Source organism: Podospora pseudocomata, chromosome 6, assembly GCF_035222375.1.
Source record: "Podospora pseudocomata strain CBS 415.72m chromosome 6, whole genome shotgun sequence".
Lineage (NCBI taxonomy): Eukaryota > Fungi > Ascomycota > Sordariomycetes > Sordariales > Podosporaceae > Podospora > Podospora pseudocomata.
In genome coordinates, this window is record NC_085890.1 from 819334 (window position 1) to 845238 (window position 25905).

Consider the following 25905-nt stretch of genomic DNA (forward strand, 5'->3'; position numbering starts at 1 on the left):
CAAAGCCTCGGCGATAGCTCCCAACCAGCAGCAGCAGCTTCGCGAACCCCCAACGCAAACAAAAAACAGCTTGCAAAGAGGAGGACCTCCCCCTAATCATGAGAAGAAGGCGGAACGGACCTACTAGAATCGACGCACAATGAATGGTGACGCCCTGGTGGGCAGCCTGGTGGAGAGGCTGAGCTCAAGGGTAAGGTGTTTTTGATGGACATGATGAAGGAGAAAGAGTGCTTTGCTTTTTTTTTTTTTCCTCGGGAGAGATTCTGGAAGCTAACTGCTTTTCTCGGACGACACACAGCTCCCCCACCGTACCGGCTCGCCTACCTCTGATTTCGCTCAAGACGAAGTTGTCTTGAAGACGCGCTCGACACTCGTCAACCTCAGCGCCCTCGGGTCCATCGCGCTCGTTCTAGACGCCCTCCTGACCGTGCTCAAGGAGCAGGCCCAGCCCTTTCGAGCTCTTCTATCCCACCCACCGCATATAATACTTTCCGAGCTCTACATCCTCAAGCTCATCGCCGACTGCTGCGCCAGCCACTGGTACGGCTCCCAGAATGGCCCGATTACCTGCAGCAGCGATGGATCAAGGTCGGGGACATCCTCCCCTACCTTGGCCGGCGAGGGCCCCTTGTCCCCTGCTCAGAGAGCCACCTTTTACCCGCCCGAGTCTCTGAGCGAGAGCCTTCTAGCTCGCGTGTTTGAGGCGATCAAGGTGCTTTTTGAGCCCATACCCGAGAATTATATCCTCCCAGCTAAGACCATCCTCGATGACACCTCGGCCAAGCATATCACTTTGCCCACCCCCGAAGAACCGACTCGAACACCACTCTCCACCCCGTCGAGCGAACCCCCCGAGACGAGCCGGCTGCTGGGGGCTCAAGCAGCCGCGATAGAAGCTCACATCAAGCTCATCGTGGAATACGTTACGGCCTCGAGCTGGCCCAAAGCATTTGAATACTTCCGCAACGTCATCTACGCCGTCCGAGCCAATGCGCCACCCCAGGGCACCCCCATCCCCAACGCCGCCGCCGCCGAAGAGGAACGCTCCGCCTTGATTATGCTCAGGCTTGTTTCGTTCTTTTGGGTCGACGCCCAGAAACTGAGTCTTGTTATTCAAGAGTTTTGTTCCAGCTTTTTGCACTTTAGAAAGTCGTTTCAGAACACGGTCGCGGTGGTGACGCCGCTGTTGATTACAAGGTGGTTGGACAGGTACCCGGAGGAGTTTATTGCTATCCATTCGATACAGAAGCGGAGGGAGAACGCGCCGGATACGCTGTTTGACATGACGCAGACGGTGGTGGATAACGGGCGGAGGAGGGCGGTGCTGTATCCGATGCAGATGACGTTGCTGTTTTTGCTGCCGGACGTGTTTGAGGTGGCGAGCAACATGCGCGAGGCCAAGTCGGGGGGTATGGCGAAGAAGGTGCAGTTTTTGGAGGGGTTGAGGAAGGCGTTACGGAATCGGAATGAGCAGGCTGCTTATTGTTTGGTGCTGTTGCTGCGAGCGGCGAGGCATTTTGACGCGGAGAGCGACAGTGCCTTGGTTTCGTACGCGATGGATGTGCAGGATGAGGTGAGGGATGCGGTTTTTAGGCGGTTTCCTCCGGGGAGCGGTGAGGGAGGGGGGATGTTTGAGCAGGATGTCATGACGGCGGCGTTTGTCTCGTTGAGTCACTTGAACTTTGAGAGCTGTGTCGACTCGTTGGCTTTGACGTGTCTGGCGCCGAGTGCGCCGCACAGCTTCAAGATTACGGTTATACAGGCTTGTGCGTACTTTGCGAGGCTGGAGGAGAGGGGGAGGTACCAGCCGCTGTTCTCGGCGGCGAGCGCGTTCATTCAGGGGCAGCTGCATACCATGAGTGAGCTGCTGCATGAGGGGTATATCGAGGATCAGGTTGGGCAGAGGAAGGTGTTGGAGAGTGGGGGGATGGTGAGCATGGTGAGCAATGTGTTGAACTTTTTGGATGCGAGCCCGATGACGCTTTTTGAGGGGCCGCCGACCGAGAAGAGCGAGAGGGATCATTTTTATGAGGAGAATTTGGAGGCGTTGATTAGCTGTATTATTGCGAGCGATGAGGGGATCAGGAGGTTGGCGACGGGGGTGGCGAGACGGTTGTTTGGGGATGAGAAGTTTATGATGACTGTAAGGGCGAGTAAGGGGATTAGTTCGACGGGGTTCAAGACGAACTTTTGGAGGTTGACGTGAGTTTCCCTGATGTGACCGAGGGAGGGAGTGGAAGGATGGATGGAAAATGCTGACAGGGTTATAGGTCGCTCATATTGATCTTGATATGTGATAGGGCGAGGTGGCCGAGCACGGCGGATGGGCTGAGGGCTGTTCAGGGGTATTTGGAGTCGAGGCTGCATTTGTTAACTTCGATTCCGGAGTTGGGCAAGATCTCCGAGGATGTTCCTGAGAGGACGGCTGCTTCGACAAAGTTGGAGACGTTGTTTTTGCTGTCGCTTTGCTCGGCGGATATCGAAATCTGCCAGATCGTGACGTCGTGTATAGGAACGTTTCTCGAGGAGTGCAGGCTTATCGACACGACTCCTGCGACGGCCAAATCATCACTTACGCTTTTGCGCAACGGAGAGGTGTTTGGTGAGATTTCGTCGAGGGATTTCAGGTTCACTGGGCTGGTTGCGTTCCAAAAGAGAATTAGGTCCCTCCTGAGGCGTATGCAATACCCTAGTGCCGGTATTCTGGATGCCTGGGAGCTGGTCTTTGAAAGATGGCTTCATTTGTCCAAGGATCTGTCTTTAATGGCAGTCGAAGGCGGACAAGAGAGAATGGTTGCCGAGTGGCGAAATTACTCGGGCTTCTTGGCCTCGCTGGGTGGTATTTGCACGGCCGAGCAGGCCATCAATCACGAAGAGCCTTCCATCAGTGGGCTACGATGGATCGACAGGTTGTCTTCTGTGAATCATGAGGAGCCGCTGTTGAGTCAGTACCTGAAGTTGAGCGTTCAGCTTCTGGCATGCGCCAACGTCAGAATTCGTGAGACCATCAGGGAGGTCTTGTCAACCGAGGTCCCGCCTTCGCTGTATCAGCCCCTTTTCAAGGCATTGGAGACGCAGCTTGATGTCCTCTTCACTGGGGCCATGGAGCCCAGTGTCAAGGGGCAAGACAACGACATTATCTTTGCAGAGCAGTCCTCTTCTCTGCTGAAGGCACTGGTGGAAAGGCTTGATACACCAACCGACCTCGGCGCGGCATCCTCTCTGCATCTCGGTGCTCTTTCTCTCAACTTTGCCAAGTTTCTGGATGGCGTCCCTGACACTCCTTCCTGCTTGCGGGTGAAGATCAAGATCTGTCAGCTCTGCGAAGCTGTCACAAAACGAAAAGAGCATCTCAATCTGCGTGATGATGTCCGCAACCGCAATCAGCTGCTCGAGTACATCTTTAGCTGGATCGCCCGGCCACGCTCACCACGTGGTGACAACACCGGCTACGGCAGCAACAGCAGTCGTGAGAACGAGATGGTGCGTGTCCAGCGGGACCTCGACAGGGCCTGCCTCAGAGCTTTGGCTGAACTCACTTACCGTCTTCCTCTTCAACCAGGCGATGGTCAGACAGATGCTGGCACGAGTGAGCTCAAGTCACAGATGTTCCACCAGTACTTCAACCGCTTCCTCTCGCTGCTCAACATGGACTCGGCCAGCTCGGTCGAGTTTGGCAGCACTCACCGCGGTCATCAGTTCACCAAAGATGCTGATGTAGCCACGCCTGCTGATCTTGCTATTTCAATTTTATCGAACCTTCTCAGTGCCAACATCGATGTGGGACTGAAGCATTCGCTGAGCATAGGGTACCACGAGAATGTGGAGATCAGGACGGCGTTCCTCAAGGTGCTTCATAATATCCTGGTGCAGGGTACCGAGTTCAACAACCTCAGCGATGCGGCCGTGAGCGAAAAGTACGATGAGCTGATTGAGCTGTTAATCAACGACACCAGCTTGGCTACGGCGATGAGCGCCGTCTGCCCAAGTCACGACATGGACGAGCTAACCATTTCGTTATTGAACATCTTTGAGACGAGGGGGCTCACCTTTGTGTTACTCGAGGCTCTCATAAAACAAGAGGTCGACGATACGGAGAGCGAGCCTGAATTGCTCCGGAGAACGTCGGTGGCAAGCAAGATGCTGTCCATCTACGCCAAGTGGAAGGGCGTTGGGTATCTCAAGGGCACGCTGCAGAATGTGGTCGAACGGTTGATGCTGACGTCCAGGGACCTGAACCTGGAGCTTGACCCGACGAGGGTGACGAGTCCGGAGGAGCTGCAGACAAACGCGGAGCACCTGCAGATTGTGGCCAAGGTGTTTATCGACAACATCTGCGCTTCGACGGACAGCATGCCGGCGACATTTCGAAAGATTTGCAACATCATCTCGACGACGGTGGTGCAAAAGTTTCCGGACTCAAAGTACACGGCCGTGGGGGCGTTTATCTTTTTGAGGTTCTTTTGCCCGGCCATTGTGGCGCCCGAGGCCGAGGGGTTGGTGTCGACGCCGCCGTCAAAGGAGATGAGGAGGGGGTTGTTGCTGATCGCGAAGGTGGTGCAGAACTTGGCGAACAATGTGCTCTTTGGGGTCAAGGAGCCGTACATGTTTCCGCTTATTGAGTTTTTGACGAATAATATCTATCGGGTGACGACGTTTCTGAGGGAGATTTCGGTGGGTTTTTTTTTCTTTTCTTTTTTTTTTTTGGACATGAGAGATGAGGAAGAGGTTTTTGCTAACAAGATGATATCAGGCTCCTATGAGTAATTTCGAGAATCCACCCAGTGGCGAGTCGTTCGACTTTGGTAGCTGTGTTGGACTGCACAGGTTTCTCTATGAGCATTGGGACCAGGTTCGGTTGAGGCTCAAGGCGCAGGAAAGACGAGAGCTGGTGAGGTCGCCTTCGGGAACGACACGCGCTCGGTCACCTGTTTTGGAGCCGCTGAGGAATTTGATTATGAATCACTTGGGCCCGACGCCGCTGGCGGTTACTTGGAACAGGCCACAGATCTCGGCAAACAGCCCACCGGCGTATTCCAGGTTCCAAGACTTTATGCTTCGCAATGCTTTCCGTAGCACGGAGTCTTTCCTTACCGCGAGAGCAGTCTATGATGGTGGTGAGAGCAAGGACGGGCTGTCTATCATTTGCATTATTCTCAGGAACATTGATGCCGAGTCGATTGATTACGACACGCTGATCTACTGCTACCTCAAGATTGCCAGCAGGCTGTGGCATCGTCCGTTTGGCCTGCTGATCGATGCCACCTGCTACAATGGGCAGACGGAACCGAAGGACGAGCTGTTCCAAAAGCTCGAACAGCTGACGCCCACCGAGCTGTCAAAGCAGCTGGCACGGATCTACATTTACAACATGAACAGCGCCTGCAAGAAGTGCTTCCGCCGCGTTCTCAGGATATCAACCCGGAACGAAGCCAGCGTCTTCAGCCCCAACAACGTCGAGTACCACCTCATCGGCAGCTTGCAGGACCTGCAGGCGCACTTCCACCTCAGCCAGCTGCACCTCCCCAAGGAGACCATCAGTGTGGTGACTGACACGCGATACGTCTTTCAGCCCATCACTAGGCTGTCCAAGTCCAAGGGCAAGATTGACGTGGTCATCAAGGTGGGCAGCCAGTTTGTTCAGGTGACCACCACCAAAAAGCAAGACGTCCCCGGGTTCCGCCTCAACACGACTGTTAATGACATTTTCCGGTTGGGCGACGTGGACGAGGCGCCGACTTCGATCCAGACGGAGGATGACTCTGCTTTTGGGTTGCGGGCGGACAACGGCAAGATTGTCATGTACTTTACCAGTCCCAAAAAGGCGGATGTGCTGCAGGCGATCAGGGCTGCCAAGGCCAAATATGGGAAAGATACGAGAGCTCTCAAGTCGTTTGATCGGTTGATTCGACCGCAGGATGTGCCTGGGACGTTGCTCAACCTGGCGTTGACGAACCTGTCGAGCGGGGATCCGAGGCTGAGGCTGGCGTCGTATAACCTTTTGAGTGCGCTGTGCAAGGCTTTCAAGTTTAGCGCCGCGTCGATGCTGATGAGCGGGAAGGACATCTCCATCCCGCCTGACCCGTCGAGGTTTATTGTCGGCATCAGCAAGAAGCTCGCCCAGGCGGAGCCGCAGCTGACGTCGGATTTTCTGAATGAGTTCTTTGTCGGGTGGGACAGCTTTTCGGATGAGCAGAAGCCTCTTAGTTTGGAGTACATGGCTCCCTGGATTCCTAGCCTGCGGACGTCGCTCTTAGCGAGTGAAAGTGAGAGTGATAAGGGGAGGGAGAAGATTGCGGCGCTGTTCCGGAAGCTGATTGATATTACGCTTAATGATCCGACGCTGATGAATACACTGGGGCATTCGGTGTGGCCGGTTATCCAAAGGGATGAGGTGCTGCTGGACATTTTGCTTGATGAGATCATTAAGACGGCGCTGAGCATTGGGTTCATGGATGAGCAGACGGAGGTGTTGGCTTCGGTGGCGAGTCAGATTGGGACGATCACCCTCAGGGCGAGGTTCATCTCGCGGTTGAGGAAGGCGTTGAATCGGACTTCGCTCAGGCCGACGAGGTCGTTGCCGGATAATGCGGTTTGGAACGAGATTTGCGTCTTGCTTCAGTTTTGCAAGGCGTTGGCGTTTGACAGCGGGGTGCAGGCGCAGATGTACCTGGCCGAGATTTTTCACATTGTGACGATGCTGGCCAATACTGGCATGTCGGATGTGAGGGTGACGGTGCATCAGCTGTTGACCAACACGCTGCATTCGGCGTGCACGCACTTTGAGCTGGACGAGGCGAGGCAGGGGAAGATGAGGGCGACGTTGGAGATGTTGTCGGACAGCAAGAGCGAGATCTTTGTGAATTCGGTCATGTCGTTGAGGGATGGGGCGTCGATCTCGACTAATCAGGAGGCGGGGAGCACGCTGGGCGCGACGGAGAGCCTGGCGGCGATATTGTTTGAGACTTGCTCGGTTGCAGCGCCGTCGGTGGATTTGGCGAATGCGTGGAGGTCGAGGTGGATGAGTTTGGTTGCTAGCACGGCTTTTCAGAACAACCCGGCTATTCAGCCACGCGCTTTTACCGTCATGGGCTGTCTCGCGAGGGAAGAGGTTGATGATGATTTGCTTTATCAAGTCCTCGTCGCGCTGAGGAACAGCGTGGGCAGGTTTGGTGACGACACGAGCAGCGACATGCTCGTTGCCATTGTCACCTCCCTCTCCAAAATGATGGCCAAGCTCCCCTCTGCGTCACGATATGGTCTGCAGCTCTTCTGGCTGGCCATGTCCCTCTTGCGACTCGTCCCACCAAACCTGTTCAATTGCACCGCCATGTTCCTCGAGTCGGTCCTCACCAACATCAGCACTTCGGGTGACATGCGAGGAGAGAAGATGGTGCCCTATCTCCTCCAGGGTAGGGTCCAACTGGAAGAAGCGGCCCTCCACCTCGACGAGGCGTACGGCATTCACTTCAACGCGGAAAACTTTCACTTTGCAGCCTGTGCCTGTCTTGTTCGGGGCCTCACAGACGCATTCACGAGGACAACAGCATTGAGAGTGCTGTCCACCTTTCTAGAAATGACAACCTGGAACGACCCGGCCCCACCACGAGGTAATCCTTTGTCCTCGTCCTTTTCAACCGACCGATCCATCCGCGACCTGGCCGGGTCCCCTTACATGGCCCTCATGCTCGCCCGAACGGTATCGATTGATGAATTACGAGAAAATCTCTGGTCGGTAGGCATCAACCCATCTGGTCTGTCGGATTTGGTATCACTCCGCTCAGCTCAGGACCTTGTCCTCCTCAAGGATAAAGACTTGCTTCTCAACACGGCCATCGAGCTGGTCGATTTTCAGTATCTGGACGATGCGGTGCAGTACCGGAGTCTGCAGTGGCTGAACGAGGTTACGAGGGAGAGGCCGGGGGTGATGGGGCATTTGTTTGGGCATGTGGGGTGGTTGCTGGATGATATTTTTAAGCACTGCCAGAGTTCGACGACGTTGGAGGCGGCGCATGTGCTGCTGCAGACGGGGTTGAGGTTTAGCACGCAGGAGCAGAGGCCGGATTTGGGGGAGACGTTGGAGGGGATGGGATTTGGGGGTTGTGGAGGAGCTGCGGGAGTAGTTTTGGGGGTGGGGGAGGGGTTGGGTTTGGAGGGGGATGGGATGGGGGGGATGATGGGGGAGGGGGGGAGAGGAGGTGTTTTGGGTTGACGGAGAGGTTGATTGAGGTGAGTTTTTGCCGCTGATTTGTCTCAGGAGAGTGAAGCTAACAAAGGGGTAGTTGATCATTATCTAATGGACCGGCTCATGATTTGGGGGTAATACTGGTGCGGGTAGGTGTTGCGGTTAGGGGAGGGTTTGGGTTGAGGGGTGTTGCATTTAATGAGGTTTCGTGGAGATGCATACAGTTGTTTGTGTGTGCTTTTTTTGTCAAATCTTTTGAAGAGGCTTGGTTTGGATCTGTGTGTGTTGGTGTTGGTGTAAGTGGAGTGGTTGCACAGTGTGTTGTTGTTGTTATTGCTGCTGTTGTTGCTGTTGATGTTCATTGGCGATTTTTGGGAAAGCATATGGTGATTTTTTCTTTTTTTCTGTACATGCATTGTTTTTGGACGAGGGGGATAAGGGGGTTGGTTGGTTGGTTGATTGAAATGAGCGATATGAGAGATATGGAAGAGGGGGTGGAAAAGGAGGGTTTAAACGAGATACCTTGCCTATAATGAGAATAAAATGTTGAAGGGTCCAAGTGTGGTATCATGTTTACAACTAACTACGGGGGAAGTTGCTGCTTTGGAAACATCATTGGCATGAATCGGTTAGCTTTGCTGTGGATAGGTATCATGCCCCCATTACCGAGCTGTTTGTTTTGTTTACATCCACATCTGTTCCCCTTGTCTTTGGAGCCCAGTTGTTTCCTCCGTATAGAACAAACCTCGGGGTTTATTACCGGTATGATCACCGGAAAGAAACATCCTACAAACATTACCAGGTAGTTTACTTCACTGCCCTTTTCTCGCGATAGTATCATCAATACCCCGCTACCGACCTACCAAACGTGTGATCACCTCTCGTTTTACTCTCATTTTCGTTTCCAACTCGGTCTCTCCCCTCCGACCTATCGACCTGGGGGTGGGCGTGTCCGCAAAAGGTGTCAACCAATATGATCAGCCGTATTTTGAGGTCAGCAGAAATCCGACCCACCCAACCCGGGGAGCCGACGGGTCGGGTCCGCCTGCGGCACCGATGGGTAAGGGCTTGTTGTTGTTTTTGGGTCAGACGGTCTGTCAACTCAGATACCTACCTATTGAATCCGGCGGTGGTAGGAGATTGGCTGCGAGAAGAAAGAGAAAAAAAATAAGCGTGCTGCGCCCCTGGGTGTCTGAGGTGATGATTGACGATCTAGATATGCAATGGGATTGTTGTACGGGCATACGGCACACCCGTGTGGCATGTTGGGTAGCTAGGTGGGTTGCTTGCAGCGGCGCAGCTGGGGGGGGGGAGGTAGTGTATACTTTTGGTTTTGGCAGGTACAACGTAGTATTTTCAAGCCTGGCTGCTGCCATGTTACACGAGTTTGGGATGTCAACAAACCCCCCCCCCCCTTGAAAATTCTGCTGCTGAGATGCGGTGCTTGGATGGCATGGCATGGCATGGCATGGCATGGCAGGTTACGAATACGTTGGATAAGCAGGAAGGGACTGTCGTCAAAAGTGGATGCGATCTTTCAAGTCGGGATCAGTCGGTCTACTGATCCGGCATGGTCTACCCAAGTGCGCCCGGATGAAAATACACTAGATCCCGGAACACGACTGGCCCTCAATACAGGATACGGGACACCAAGAAAGTCCAGATTCCAAAATGTCTGAATTTGTCGGTCCTATTATTTCGTATAGCCGGGAAAAAAAGCGCGGCCAGACGTGGCCGGAGATGCGGAGGTTTTCGGGTTCAAGGAATCTTATTTTCGTATCTCTGGGGAGGTGTTGTTGCTGAGTGTGCTCGACCAAACATGATTCCAAAGTGCAAAATCCTACGCTATGTGATCCGGAGGCTCAAAATCATTCCATTGCCCACACAGGAATAAGTAATTACCAATCACACAAACAACCATGCTTATGTCGTCGTCAATATCGGGTTTCCGGCGGCCATCCCCCCGGAGCAAAGGCCGAGCACCGAACAACAGAAAATGAAAAAAACCGTCCAACAAAACCACACTTCGGCGTCTCCCGAAGGTCAAAACCCGCATTCCATGTCCCATTACGGAAAGGCGCAGGCACAGACACCCTTTTTTAGCAAGCGCCGTCATGTCTTGCATTAGCTCCCCCCAACTCCCATGTGGTGCAACCCTCCCACTTGCTATCTGGAAAATCTAGAAGCCACCACCCTTGCCACAAGATAATCGAGACACCAAAGTAGGTTTTAACATGCCTTGAAGGATAGTCCATATGCCTTTAAAGATAGTCCATAGGTCTTTAAAGATAGTTAATAGCCCTTGAAAGATAGTTTAAAGGCCTTTGAAGATAGCTAACAGGCCTTGAAAGATCGATCAAAGGCCTATTAACTTGCTTTTGAGGTATAGTTCATAGTATAATATGGGTTTAACGTACTTTAGTCTCAATTATTTTGTGGCAAGGGTGGCTTACAATGTCGCAGTGAAAAGAAAAGGAGCGAAAATTCTTCCCACTGCCCCCCCCCCTTTTTTTTCTTTTCTTCCGCATCGGTAATGCAGGTGGTGATCGAGAGGAAGACAAAAATCTCCGCGGCATATCAATTCGGTCGGTCTGTACATTTGGCCAAGTGTGTGGCTTGTATATTCTTCCCTCCGAAGCATCTAGCCCGTATCTCCGAGAAAAGAGCGAACCAGCGAGAGCAGCAAGAATGTACTTGTACCTGTCTGTGTGTCCAAACAAAAGAGTCAAGGCGCAAAAAAGAGGATGCAGGAAGCAGCTGGCCAGATCCGAAGATATTTGTCAGAGGTTTGTCCAAACGTCATCCTGACAGAACTGACCAGGCTGTTCTCGAGACATTTTGATAGCTTTCATGTATTGTAAGTGAGGTGGCTGGTGTCCTGTGCTAGTAGTGCATTAGAACTCGTATCAATTTAACAACGGCGCAATTCGTCGTGCAGGACAGCTACCTAGCTGGTCCCAAGCTGACGGTTCAGTCCAGCGGCACAGGTTCCGCTACCGGGGCCGGCACGGCAGATGGGTAGACGGGGCTCCTGGTTGGTTTGTGGGGGTTCGATAGAGGCGAAACGCACTGGTTGACATATCTTGACTACCTGGCCGAACCGACTCGGAGAGGCAAATTCTCACAGACATAAAAAGTGCGCACAGCTCTCGCTCGACTCGCCCACCACACTTCCTCCCTCCTCCTGAGAGCATGCGCTGGGCATGGTGTGGGAGAGAGGTGAGAATGTGTGTCGCGTGTGCTTGCTGGGATCGAAAGAGGTCCAAGGTTCTGGGAACGAGTGGGGAACGTGTCCGGGGCGGCCGACAAGAAAAAAAGACTGAGATCTGCATCTGGTGGTGGGGCACCTCGGCTTGGCATCAAACGTTTGGAGGGCGGCCTCTGTCGCTGATTGGCCAGACCCGCTCAACGGAGAGACTCGGCTTCACGGGCCACAGACGAAGAGAGGTGTTGCGTTGGTCCAGTCCAGGAAATCGAAAGAGGTCGCTCTTGATTGGCGTGAGGTCTGTAACGATCTAGGCTGGGATCTGGCAATCTTACATGCGCAAAAGTGTGTGTTCGAGCCCTCGAGAAGCCAGGGGTTCACGGGGTTCCAGAACGCCGGCAACAAAGGAACCAGAGCAATCCACAGCTGAACTTTCTGATCCTCCATGCTTTCCACATGTGGACTCTTTGATCAAATCCAACCTGCTGTCCTACCCACGTGGGGTCTGACACCAGCTCAAAGCTGCTGTTGTGCTGTTTATGGTCCACGTCGCGCGCTCGACAACACAGCATGGTCCCAGGGGGGTACTTTGGTAGAATGAGGTGAATTAAGGCCCGTTGGGCTCTCGTGTACCCGTACTCGATGCCATAGTCGGATAAGCCATGCTGGACAAGAACAGCTGGGCAGGACTCGTACTACTCTCCCCTCTCCTTCCCCCCTTCTTCTTTTTCTTGTCAATCAGTTACGTGCCGCATGACGAGGTATTTGGAAGAGAGGGGGAAAAAAAGGCTATGCCCTACGTTGCGCGCACCTGACTTGACCGAAAACCGGAGAGCTTCTGAGTCGTCCTTGTCCACGATTGCACATCTGTGCAAAAAGGTGGTCTTTCAAGGAGAGGGCTGTATACGCAACCTTCTTGTCCTGCCTTGACTTTTGACTACGTAGACCCTTCCCCGTCGGCTGTGCAATGGTGAGGCTTGATACTGATTCATCGTTCTTGGCAAAGAGGTGCTAGCTCCGAAAAACCCTAGGCCTGAGAGCGGCTCGGCGTCGATCGCTCTCGTGCTCCGCTATTATCCCCGCAGTTTGAGCGAGGCGCTTGGGGTCAAGTTCAGGAACCCTCGGCATCTCTTTTCTTTGACCGTCGATGTGATGGCTTGGAGAGCGATGGAAGAAAAAATATCCCATCGGGCGCAGCAAATGCAGGTCGAAGAGACTTTTTCCGGATCGGCCAATCGGATAGAGGCAATCCCGGCATTCGTTTCTTTGATCAAGGAGAGAACATGGGTCATGGGTTTGTCAAGATAGATGGTGGGGTGGATCGGGGAACCGCACCCCCCACCCGAAGCAACGTCCCCAGCGGTCGTGATCCAGTTGCTAAACTCCGACGCCGCAATCCAGACATCTGGCAGGCTTTCAAGTCATCGAGTAAGCAGCCTTGAGTGACTTCGGATTAGACTCTCCCGTGAAAGGATGAGAGAAACAAGTGTCCTCGTATGGTCCGGAAACCGGGAACCCAGTGAAGAGTCTGGGTTGTGTTCACATGCATCTGACTCATTACCCGAAATGGAAGCCACGATATACACAGTCCTCCCGTCTGCAACGCTCTCGCTGTTCCTGTTTCGCAGTCACCTGGAGTTAGTCATGTGATGCATCCCAAGCGAACCATGAACACATGACATGTAAGTGCTTAGGTGGTGCTTATGCAACTTTATGTAGAATAGAGTAAAGTTCTGCTCATATCCGCAGACACGTGCCGAGAGATTGGTCGGGACAAGAATACTGTAAACAGCAAGTGTAGAAGATCTTCAAAGGCCACTTAAACGGCCTCCCGGTATATCTGATAGTATCCGTAGGTAGACGAAGCTTTGCGTTACAGTACAAGCCACACTGCAACCCCGTGTTTAGTGAACGCCACAGAAGACGTCTTCGTGGGCCAACGAGAAGCCGCGCAAAGCAAGATATCAACGTTGATCGTTGCGACCCCAACGGTCGGTCGGAGCTGGGGACCAGCATCGTGGACCTGTGGCTTCGCAATTGTAACCAGACTGTCGGTTGCAGCCCTGATTACAGGGACATTGTTCAGCCAACAAGTGCCGAAAAATCAAGGAACAAGCAAATGTAAGACAAGTTACAGTTGGGACCCTGAACTGTAAACCACTAGATCTTTGACAGATCTTTGCCTCATTTTGGGAACGATCTCCGGTGGGGTTGGAGCGAGGTGTGGCTAGTGACGCGCAATGTTCCCCCAAACGTCCCTCACGAGCAACCACTTTCCCGTGTCCGTATGCGCTGAATGCAATGCAATATCGAGAATGAATCGTTGTGATTTTGACTAGGCGGCATGTTCTGAGTGGTGGACCCTCCGAGAGGGAACATGGAAAAATCAACTAGGCCGCTGGAAAGCGGTCACAGGTGCAAAGCGAGCGGCAGCCCGAGGGTTCCAGCTGTCAACTGCTTGGTGCCGGCAACATGCCCGGTGGCTGAAGTTGGAAGGCCTCTATGGAATCCACGGGGTGGAATGTGCATTGGTAATTGGGCGCTTCCAGTTGCCGGGAAGGATTTTAGAGTAAAGTCCATCTGGGAGAAACGGCGATCGCCTACTGTATAGCCATTTGATACCGATCTAAAGGGTTGAAGGAGGCTGTGTGCATTGTTGGGTGCCATCCCCAGCTATTGGTGGACACTCCGGTTTTTGGGGCAGTGGGTTGGACCCACTAGTCTGTCTACAGAATAACAGTGGGTTTTCCGTGTTCCCCAAGCAATATTCTGCCAATGACTCGGGCCCTACGGCCTGTTTGGCACAAATCCCGCTGCCAAATCCCACAATCGAGACTACAACACCGGCCCACAGCAATTCAGCTTGGATTGCACTCTTGCACAGGGCTCGCAAGAGACTCTCCTATCCGATGCACAAGTCGACAGACTTGGGATAGACGGACACCAATGGGTTCCAGATTGGCTTGCGACGACAGCCAGCGAGCGATTGATTGAAGCTGCCGTCTCTTCCGTCGTAGCATCCCTCCCATCATCTAGATGGATGGTGACCACAAGACGCAAAACTGGAATTTCACTGGAAACCTCGGTATGCGGAATCTCTTCGGAGCACGGTCCCCGGTACACACTGGGCTCTTGTCGAACGGACGGGCAGCGACACTTCATCTGATGTTCCGGGACTGGTCATGACAGATGGCCCCCCGATTCCGACCGCTGCTGCCAGCAGTGCCAGCACAGAAACCACTTGGTCGCCCATATACCGGCAGCCAGAGAGACGACTCATGACTCAACACTGCCTGGACGCTTCTACGATGCTCGACATGTTATTAATAACCACGGGACTGATACGATAACTAGTGAAAAGACAGTGTTCCAGCAAATGTCAAAGTGGTGCATCTCCCACAACCGTTCCGATCGTCGTCCACCTGCAACCTGAGCTACGACGTCTCTGACGCCAAGGAGACCCAGGCTCTGGCCTGACTTCCACTACAGGCAGGGTACCCAGGTACCTTGGTGCCCTGCAGCCGGCCACGAGCAGGTACCAGCTACCGCCAAGACCAGCACCAGCTGGGCCTGCAGGTCCCCTGCCCCTGCACCCAGTTCTCTATTCTCGCTCTTTCCACTGCACAGTGACTCCCGCGCTGAACCAGCCGGACCCTTCCCTCCAAGGTACGTCATATGGAGACTTCCACATTCCATGGTCACCCCACTCCCCATTAGTCACGACATACCCCCCCCCCCTTCCCCCATGGTGTGTGTCCTTTCCTGTATATTTAAGATACCGTCCGGGCTTCCGCCTTCTTCTGATCTATTTTGCCACACATATCAAATACCATATACCACAGCTCTAACCTATACAACATCATGTTGCAGACCCCAAACCGAACAACAACCTTTCCTCATCAACAACAACAACTCAACACATACACACAACACCTACAACCCGGCCCATACGACCGCATGCGACACACAGCGACACCATTCCACGCCGACGTGAACAATAGCGCACACGACATCGACCTCGACTCGGAACTCAACTACCAGAGCTTGTCGTCATCGCCAGTCTCGACACAGTCGCTACTCTCGCAGTATTCGGGTGTGGGTTCTTCGCCTTTGTCGACCTTTGACAGCATTCCGACACCGACGCTGGGAGGACTGAGAGGAGATCTAGAGGGCTCTTTGTTCGAATACTCGCCACAAAGCAACCAGGCCACCCTCGCAGAGTCATCTGCCTCGCTTTTCCCAAACCTCGACCTGATGCAAACGGATACGTGGATGCCAAACGGCCTCACCCCTAGGTCGGTCGGTCGATTCTCACATCACAGAGAGTCTTCGCTGTCTTCTCTGGGTTCGAATGGTCCAGCTTCTCCATATTCGCACAACACCACCAATCCTCAGATCGCGGTAACGGATTCTCTGGGTGAATACCACGGCTTGCCATCACAGGAAGACTTCAACTACCAGCTTGCACCAACAAAGCCGTTTCCCGGTGTGACACACGACAACTTCTACGCCAACCTCGGGACATATGCCTCGGCCGGTCCAACGGCTATCAACTACCCACAAGTAGCTACGGCTCCGAAGCGGAGGGACGACCGAGGGTTGCTTCAGCCTTCCGAGAACCCGATTGGGTCTAACCGGTCGCAGCCCGTATCGGTGGCGAGCTCTATTAATTCTGACTCACCCGCCACCCCAGCAGGTGACCTCGAGGAAGACAGGAGGAACAAGAATGGTGAGAATGAACCAAACCTTTTCGATTACCTCTCAAACGATCCAAGCTCACCATTCCTCGATGAAGCAGTCATGCACACCGTTCCCAAACTCGACCGCACTCTGACGGATGTTTATGCCGATGAGCTCTACAACCCAGACTTCACCCTCACAAACACATCGGCATCTCAGCTCCCAGTATCACCAACAAACGACTTGTTTGTACAGCGGATCCAGGCTGCCAACAACCAGCACTTGACAGCAACAGTCAATTCACCGGCCTCAGCGACACCACGGGATCGATCACCATTCCGCCACGGCTCACCGCACGCGCCCTTGCCAGTGCATGATTTCTCATCCATGGGAGCTTCACAAGCTCGCTTCGGGTCGGCTCAGCAGATGCGTGAGCAGAGCAAGGCGCTTCAGGACGCCCGTGTTATGCAGCAACAACTGTCTCGCGCTGCGAGTGCCACCACACCACCAACTACCATCTCACCCAAGGACGCCATGCTTGAGTTTCACGAGTCGGATGGGGACAACAACTTCCCACTGTTCCCACCACAGTCGAGCACCTTCAACGTGGATGCCATCACCAAGGCCACCAGTGCCCCCAGCCAGCCGGCGTTCAACGGGCTTTCTTTGGATACCACGGCCATGTTCAACAACTACCTGGCCTCTGGCCTTCCCAACAACATTCAGGTGCCGCAGCAATACCCATTCATCGCACGCCCACAGCCACGACAAGAGAGCGCTGTGCCATCGCTGAGCAATGCCTCGCTCAACACATCAAGAGTCAGCTCTGTCGATACCGGTCTGGACTCTGTCAACAGCCCACCAAAGCGGCCTGCAGATGTCTCTGCTGACGGAGGCACGTACACCTGCACATACCATGGCTGCACTATGCGCTTCGAAACCCCAGCGCTTCTGCAAAAGCACAAGAGGGAGGGACATCGCCAGGCACATGGCCTCAACGGTAGCAGGCAACCAAGTGGCATGACGTCCAGTCTCATGTCGCAGGCTGGGCCTCACCGCTGCGATCGTATCAACCCCAGCACTGGAAAGCCCTGCAACACTGTCTTCTCGAGACCCTACGACCTTACTAGGCACGAAGACACGATTCACAACGCACGCAAGCAAAAGGTTCGCTGCAACCTGTGCACTGATGAGAAGACGTTTAGCCGCGCTGATGCCCTTACTCGACATTACCGCGTGTGCCACCCCGATGTTGAGTTTCCCGGCAAGCAACGTCGTCGGGCTCACGCCAGCGGGTGAATGTCAACCGTCGCTGCAACACCACAGCGCTGCGACACGGCCCGACAGCTTGGCGAGATCTGAATCACGCTGCCTTCGACGACCACACAACAAGACATCAATCAGCATCATCCATCGATTTTGGTACCAGCCTCGCGCTGCCGATCTGGCTGGCATGGTGTGGAATGACACAATTCACAAAAGAGCGATGCGCCAACCGACAGGCTTGGATCGGCCCACGGAGCATCCAAGGCTGTTGCATCGTTCGGGCGTGTATGGTGGTGTCGATTGCATCGCAAATGACGTCGATTGGCGCGAGCTGGCTCTGCCGCGGGGTTCCTTGTGCATCATCAAGCGCCAATTGTCGGCTGTCATTGGTTGGGAGGCCCTCAGGTGCGACCCCGCAAGAATTCAGGGTCTAAACCACGCCGCTCCATGGCGTCGTCCCTGCAGGGTCCAACAGGGAACCCCGGCTATTTCTGGGCTGTCTTTGACGGATCAGCTGGACCCTGACTTTTTTTTTGGCTGCCATCGGCGCCCAACTCGAGCCCTTTTCGCTTCGCCAGGTTCACCTGTCATATGACGTCATCCCCACCCTCGACACCACTCCGGAATGTCTCGATTTCGGGTTTGGGAGTTGGTTCCCCGTCATCGAATGGGATCAGCGACCGTTTTCCTTTTTTTGGTGTCAATCTTGGGTTTTTCGACCTTTTTCGGTTTCCTACCTCGAACTTGTATGATGTAGTGGTGGCTTTCTTTGCGGAGCAAAGCAACGCTTTTACCCGATTTCCCGCCATCTTCGATGACGATGTCGCTTTTTCAGTTCCCAACATGGAGAGCGGTTTTTTTTCTTCACTATTGTGTCCTAGAGCCCGGCAAGCGTGTGGGACTGCGACACTTGTACCAACAAAGTCTATGATGACAATGACGGCATTCCCAAGGGCGCTTGATATAAAACGGTTTTGGGACTATGATCGCATGGGGTTTTTACGATTTTTTACGATGGAATTCTAGCGTGTATTATGAAATTATGGGTGGCATCAAGAAAGGGAAAGGGATATGATAGATCTGCTTTCAAAGCGCGGGCTAGCAAAGGAGTGCATGGCTAGCGATTTTGTTTTTGGATTTTCTCACAACGCATCCCGGCTATCAGTGCTGAGTTTTGTATCATTTCTCTTTATTTCTTTCTTGGTTACTAGAAATGGCGGGTTTCTTTTCTATAGACCCAAACATCCCCTCGATGGGGAGAGGTTTGGCGGGCGAGGTGTTGATTTCACTGGGTTTCAAATGGGTTCATCTTTTGGGGGATGGGAAAAAAGAGAATGATTACTACTGCTACAATGAAAAGGGTGTACAGTCGAATGTTGTACGATGGACAGGTGGGGGGAATTGATTAGTATATTGATGGGAAAAAGTAGATAGCATGATTCTGAACAATTAGTATTTAATACTCCTCACTGCAAGTACACGATACTTTAGCATTTTGGTGATCTGTTTGACAGCATTTGAAGGATTGCGTGTTGACGGGTAGCCTATGCTGGCCAGGCTGGCTTGTGGTTAGATGGAAAGTGGGGGAAATGGGGTGACATCAGGAGAGGTTTTCCAAGCTCACGCTGCCTGGGGAGCACGGGAGCTTTTCAAAGCGGGGTTGTGATGACAGCACCCTCCTCCCGATTTGGGCAGTTTCTCACACCCCCCTCGGGCGTCTCGTGGTAGGTCTATGACAAAAGTACTGATAAGGCACTCTAAAAAAGTGAGAAAAGATGGAAACGAACAAATGAGGTGGGTGGTGATCAAGGTTGGTTTTGGGTTAGCTTCGAGAACTGTTCGGGTATGAGTCCCGCCCTTGAACGGGCGGACAAGACCCTGACGTTTGGTGTGATGGGTATGCAAAGTTATTCATCCCCCTGGGCCACTGACGTCTGAGAGGGACCCTGAGGTTCCGAGATAAAAGGAGTGAGAGACGGGATAGCGTGCACTGACGTAAGGGGAGTGGTATTGTGAGAGTGGGAGGATATAGGGAGATTATCGTGATCAGCGCCGGTTCTTAGGGACATTGCGAGAAGGTAAAAAGTGAAGGAGGGAATGGTCCGGGATTTCGGGGGGTCGGAAGGTGTGGGTTAGTGACGTTGTGGTATCTCCGAAGATCTCTCCATCTCCTGGGAGGTCAACTATGATGATAGGTATAGGATAGGTGAGTGACGCTGTAAAGTGGAATGAATGCACGACATATGAGGTATGGCGGGCGGGGTCGGTCCCTTTACCGGTTCTAGATGCCCCCCCAAAATCTACCTAGCTTCAACAGATGTAACCTGGGATTGTATGTATCTGGTACTTTTGAACAACAATGGTGATGATGCCCTCACTTACACTAACAGACATCTCCACAATGGGTCTTGGGTGATGATGTCTGCATTCACGAGAATCCAAATTCAGTAGAATCGGAGGTTCATTCTCCCCAAACAACTTGCAACGAAATGCTCCAACCATTCATCACAACCCCCACCCATCTTGTTGCTGTGCAAACCCAACCCCCCCCGCGCGCGCGATCCGTGATATCAGCCCAGGGCAGCAGCGAATCGCGACCTCACCAACCCCACCTTACACTATCATCAGTAATAAACATCCCTCCCAGCAATAACTGCAAAGCCTCGCATCCCGAACCCGAGAAATCCTCATGTTGCATTTCCTTTGTTGACAAATTAACCCAAAATCATTCCCAATAAATTCCGCGGTTATCCGTCCCCTTCCACACCTCAGTAATAACGAGGCTTAGGCCACCGCGCCAAGACATGTCAATTCATCGTTTTGAACAAACCCCCATGGTCACATGAGCCAACCTCAACCCGCATTAGAATATTGAAACAGATGCAGATTGCAGCTGTTGACCAGTTGTCAAGTCAGGCCATGATGGCCTGCCCTATCACGAAAGCCGGTGTCAAGCCCGAGAGGGTTATGTGGGGAAGAAATATGGAGTGGTGAGGTTACATTCTCTAGCATCAACAAACAGACCACCATCTTTAACTTTGTCCAGCTTGTCCAACAATCCAACCTAATTATGGGACCTCCAAGTTTGGGTCAACCACCACACCGGGCCTGGAACCAACAACACTGCCCCAACATCACCAGTAATTCCTAAGTTGAGGAAGCGAGCCATCACCTGACACACATCACCTGCTGCCTGCCCCATTAAAGGAAACTCTCGTAAATTGTAGCTAACTTTTCTGTCTTTCTGACACATAACCAAAAACACGACACGCGGCCCGTTACTCGCTTTTTTCTTACTCGATTTTTGACACACAGCCCAGCCCAGACCCCAACAAGAATAGAAACCCAGCCCGGCCATAGACACACTCGTCGAGTTGATCAACAGACCCTCTATTCTTCCTCGTCCATGCATGACTCACTCCGAGTCCCCCATCACAGCAGCCCTAGCATCGGCGTACAAGGGGGTGACTCCTGTCCAGAGTTGGAACTAGTATGCATGTTAGCAATTGTGATGGTGTCAGAAGCAAAATAAAAACATACCTGATACCAACCCTGAGCAGCCAGCACCTCCAGCCCGGGAATCGTCTTCCACCCCGCATCCTCCGCCAGCTGCATCAGTGGCGTGTGGCGAGGCGTGTAAGCCATTTCCAGCAGCACCCGCGGCTCCTTCTCCGACTTGGCAGGGTGCCTCAGCGAAGCAACCAGCACCTCGCGCATGCTCTGGTCAATGGGCTTGTCGGCGGGGATGCTACTAATAACCACCGTCGGGAGGGCATCCGTCGCCGCTTTGACCTCCTCAGGCGTGGACAAGGTCTGGATGTTGTAGTCCTCAGGGAAGGAGTCGGCAATCGCCTTGACGCGATCCGGGCTGCGGGCGACAATGTGGATGGGCGAGTATCCAAGGTCGTGGAGAGCGTAGACGGCGGCGCGAGTAGTGCCGCCTGATCCGACCACCATGCCGGCGCCCGGGTTGGTCTTGGTGCGAGGGGCGATACCGGCTTGCCGGAGAGAAAAGACCATGCCCATCCAGTCGGTGTTATCTCCGCGGAGAATGGTCTTGTCACTGCCCTCTGGGGAGACGGGGATGACGGTGTTCACGGCTCCTATGGCGGTTGCGGCGTCTGATACCTCGTCCAGTAAAGGAATGATGTCGAGCTTGAGCGGGATGGTGACAGAGGCACCGCCAAAGTCGGCAGACCGGATGATGTCCTTGACGTCAGCAGCGACGTCTGTCTCGAACAGCGAGTACTGATGAGGAAGGCCGGTCTGGGCAAACAGTCCATTGTGCAGCGCAGGAGAGCGCGAGGATGAGATGGGCTTTCCAAACAGATAGAAAGACTTTGCCTCAAGCTCGCCAACGAGAGACAATGCTTGCCTGATCTCCGCTGCCGAGAGCTGTCCAGGTGCCGCTTTAGATGGCAGAGTTGGGTGAGAGACCGGGGTTAAGAATCCGTTGAGCACCCTACTAAGCTTGCCCGCGGTGCCCATGTTCAAAGCGATGATGGGCTTCTTGTGCGCCTCCAGCATCTTCATCTTGAAGTTTGTCAGGTCGAAGTTGTCAGAAACCTCGCGGGCCATACCCACAAGCTTGATGACATCTCCGTACTGCAGAGCCTTGTTGTAGAAAGGAATCCACCCGCCATTCTTCCAAGACAGCTTGTTCTCGGGGTCGTGGTGAGACGCGATGATGTGGGTGAAGCCCTTTGCCTCGGTCACAGTCTGGAGGACATCCTCTGGCATGGTCATCTCCAAGTCGAGATACTCAACTCCTGTCCGAAGACCGATCTGGTAGAGCTCAAGCGCACGCTTGTAGTCATCATCGGGGAACTTACCCCCTTGGCTGATTGTACGGACTGTGTAGACGATAGGAATCTTTGCAGCAGACCGAAGAAGCGCGACTTGAGTTGCCACAAACTCTGGATTCAAGCTCTCCAGCAAGTCCACACGCAGCTCCACAGCATCGGACCCGACAACCACCTTGGGGATGATGTCGAGGGCCTTCGCCACATTAGGGACGGTCAGAGAGACAAAAAAGCTGTGCTTCTTGGCCAAGACATCCTCAAAGTGAGTAGAGCTGCCGCTGATGACTGACAAGAAGCGGCTAAAGTCTTCGGGCGCCTCTTCAGAGCCATTGTGATGCGGGCTGTGGTACTGGAAGTTGCTGACCTCCTTGAACCATGGCTTGCGACGGTAGTAGACTTCACGGATGTTTTCCGAGTAGGCAGGGCGAGTCTTATCTCTCATCAAGTACTCCACAACCTGGTCAGTGTCCCGGTGAACCAGGAGAACAGAGCCGCCATTCTTTTGGTAGGAGATGAGCAGCTTGCGTGCCGCCTCTGTCTCAACGAGACCACCGCCACAAGAGAAGACGTGGCCCTTGGAGTTGTTCTTGATCACATCTTCAAGGAGCTCCAGCTCAGCCTTTCTGAACCCTTCCCATCCTCGCTCGCTGCGAATGATTTCTGGGATCGTAGCCTTTTCTCTCTTTTCGAGCTCCACGTCAAGATCGATCAATGGCCTCTTCAAGATATCCGACATCCAGCGGCCGGCAGTAGACTTGCCAGCACCACGCATCCCAACGATAAAGATGGACCGGTCAGTGCTGGGACGAGAAGACTTGGCAGTGCACTTTTTCGTAGGGTCTTCTTCGCCCTCGAGATGGACGTTGAACTTTTGAGACAGAATGTCCCACCAACCTGGCCAGGTCTTGGCAGTGCACTCACGCTCCAAGATGAGAACCTTGTGGGGAGCCAGGACGGAGAGAACACTGAAGCTCATGGCAACGCGATGGTCGTCATAGCAGTAGATGGGCTCGGGGTTCGCCAGCTCCTTGTAAGGCTTGCCGGTGACCTCAATACCATCCTCGAGCTCGGAGCAGTGCACGCCGAACTTTGCCAGCTCGTCCTTCATGGCCTTGATGCGGTTGCACTCCTTCACTCTTTGGTTGGCAATGCCAGTAATCTGTGTGGTTCCTGAAGCAACAGCAGCAAGGACAGAGGCTGTTAGGAAGGCATCTGTCATAGGTTCCATGTCTACGTGAGGAATGGCCTTGAGGGCTCCCACAGGAGGACCGGTGACAGTGGTGGAGGTGTCGGTCTGCTCGACCGTGCAGCCCATGGGGCGGAGGACGTCGACGGCAAAGCGAGCATCTCCCTGGAGCGATGTGCGGCCAATGTTGGGGATGGTGCAGGTCGTGCCAGTAATGGCAGCCACAGCCAAGGGGTACGTGGCCGAGCTAGCGTCGCTTTCCACGACGTACTCTTCGGGGTTCTTGTAAGAACCCTGGGGGATATGGTAGGTGTTGGGGTCCTCAGCATCGCGCTCGACCTTGATACCAAAGGAAGCCATCATGGCAATGGTCATGTCGATGTAGAACTGAGAGATGGGCTTGCCTCCAACCAGCTTGAGCACCACTGGCTGACGGGCGTAGGGAGCCGCCATCAGGATTGAAGAGACATACTGCGACGAGATGGTGGCAGCCAGCTCAATCACACCACCAGCGAAACCGCTAACAGCGTCCACCTGAACTGGCAAGCTGTTTTCCTTCTCCAGGTACTTGACAGCCACACCGTTGGACCGAAGGGCATCGACAAGCGGGCCGATTGGTCTGACCTTCATTCTAGCATTGCCAGTGAGGACAGTGGATGTGGTGGTGTCGGTGGGCGAGCAGAGGGCCACAACAGATGTGAGGAAGCGAGAGGCGGTGCCCGCATTGCCGAGATACAAAGGCTCGTTGCTGGCCAGCAGCTTTCCTCCTCTGCCCTTGACGACAAGGACCTCACCTGCCTCTTCCCACGTGTAAGTGGCACCTTGGAGCTGAGCAATGGCAGTCAACATGTAGTGCGTGTCATCGGAGTGGAGCAGACCCTTGATACGAGTTGTTCCCTCGCCCATAGCCGCGAGCACAAGAGCGCGGTTGGAGATACTCTTGGATCCTGGGGGAGTGACACTAACATTGAGACCCTTTGGCACGCCGGGAGTCACCCGGACGGATGGAGAGAGGACGATGCGAATAGCCCGATCCTCCACCACGGTAGCCTTGGGCTCGTACGTCTTGCCGATGGCCGACAGGAGCACGACCTTCTTTTTGCGGCCGTCGTTCTTCTTGTCAACACCCATCTTTTGCAAGAGAACATCGACAGGGCACTCCTTTCCAGCTGTCAGCTTGACGATGCGCTTGTCGTGAAGAGAGGTGGGCAACTCGTAGCTGGCGATGCACTTTGTCAAACGAGCGACAGCACCGGGAGGAAGGACACCAAGGAAACGGGCGAGCTCGGCCTCCCTGACCATTCCGATGGCGACGCACTCGCCATGCAACACCTGGGGAGTCAGGATAGCTTCATAGGCATGACCAATGGAGTGGCCAAAGTTGAGCAGGTTGCGCAACCCACCCTCTCTTTCATCAGCCGACACAACCTCGGCCTTGACACCGGCTGAGCCCAGAACAATGCGCTTCAAGATGTCACGAATAGGAGCCAGGCGAGCACCAGTCCCCGTGGGCTTGGAACGAATAGCTTCGAGAATGGCAGGGGCATTGTCTTCGAGGGCGGTGAACTCGGTCTCGTTCCAGATGGCAGCAGTCTTGATGACCTCGGCCATGCCATTGATGAACTCACGCACGGGAAGAGTCTCGAGGAAGGCAAGATCAATGTAGATGCGGCGTGGTTGCCAGAAGGCACCAACCAAGTTCTTCCCCATGGGGGTGTCAATGGCCGTCTTGCCGCCGATGGACGAGTCGACCATGGCGAGCAGTGTCGTAGGGACCTGCACGAAGCGTACACCACGCATGAAGGTGGCTGCCACGTATCCGATCATATCTCCAATAACGCCGCCACCAAGTGCAATGATGACGGTGTCACGGGTGCATTGGTGGGAGAGCATCCAGTCCTCGATCTCGGCCTTGGTCTCGCGGCCCTTGGAGTATTCGCCGGGAGGGATGGTGTAGGTGAGGAGGCGGGCATCTTGACCAGCAGCCTTCTCGAATACCTCTTGGAAGGCAGGGACGTAGGTGTCGTGGAGGTTTGTGTCGGTGATGAGGACGTAGGTGGATGAGGGGATGTTTTGGAGGAGGTCGTGAGTCACAAAGTCGAGCCAGATGCCATGATCGACGATGATGTCGTCTTTGCCCAAAATCGAGATCCGCGTGGGACCCGACCCGGTAGAACTTGTCATTGTGCTCGATGGGTTGTTGGGGGCTGAATTGCGCCCGGCATGCGCGTGTAGTTGTGAAAGGACCGGCACAGCTTGGGGGAAAAAGTTGAGGCTCTCGCAACAGGTAGGCAGATCAGTTATGGTGGTGCTGTCCAAAGCCCAGCGGGAGCCAGGGGGAGCTTCCCAGCTGGTAGCGGGGAAAAAAACTTAAGCGGATCAACCCCTCCGATGACAGGACAGGGTAGCACCGAGTGGGCAACCTCAACATTCGGATCGCGTTCCGATGATTCGGTTTCTCTTCAATATCAAAATCCGTGTATATGTGTACAAAGAGCACAGGAATCACGGTCAATGAAGCAACCCCCACGACGACGGGACAGCATCCGAGCCTCGGGACTGCCTTTACCCGACTGTACGG

General features: G+C 53.9%; 3 protein-coding genes across 3 annotated transcripts; 2 read left to right on the forward strand and 1 right to left on the reverse strand.

The window, feature by feature from the left end:
• Positions 1-139: 139 nt before the first annotated feature.
• IRA2 (Ras GTPase activating protein ira2) lies at positions 140-8212 on the forward strand (the record flags this gene model as incomplete). The annotated part of the gene is made up of 4 exons (XM_062892219.1): positions 140-190; positions 299-2202; positions 2271-4674; positions 4754-8212. 4 exons carry the CDS (start codon positions 140-142, stop codon positions 8210-8212), a joined length of 7818 nt encoding a protein of 2605 aa, XP_062740305.1.
• A 6932-nt stretch (positions 8213-15144) lies between these two features.
• Positions 15145-18809, forward strand: QC762_605270 (uncharacterized protein). Its single transcript, XM_062892220.1, has 2 exons — positions 15145-16119; positions 16186-18809. Exons 1-2 carry the CDS (start codon positions 15252-15254, stop codon positions 17367-17369), a joined length of 2052 nt encoding a protein of 683 aa, XP_062740306.1. The 5' UTR covers positions 15145-15251; the 3' UTR covers positions 17370-18809.
• A 1567-nt stretch (positions 18810-20376) lies between these two features.
• Positions 20377-25833, reverse strand: ARO1 (3-dehydroquinate dehydratase (3-dehydroquinase)). The gene is made up of 2 exons (XM_062892221.1): positions 20877-25833; positions 20377-20823 (listed from the first exon to the last, which is right to left on the reverse strand). The coding sequence occupies exons 1-2, from the start codon at positions 25506-25508 to the stop codon at positions 20752-20754; spliced, it is 4704 nt and encodes a 1567-aa protein (XP_062740307.1). The 5' UTR covers positions 25509-25833; the 3' UTR covers positions 20377-20751.
• Between the last annotated feature and the right edge of the window lie 72 nt (positions 25834-25905).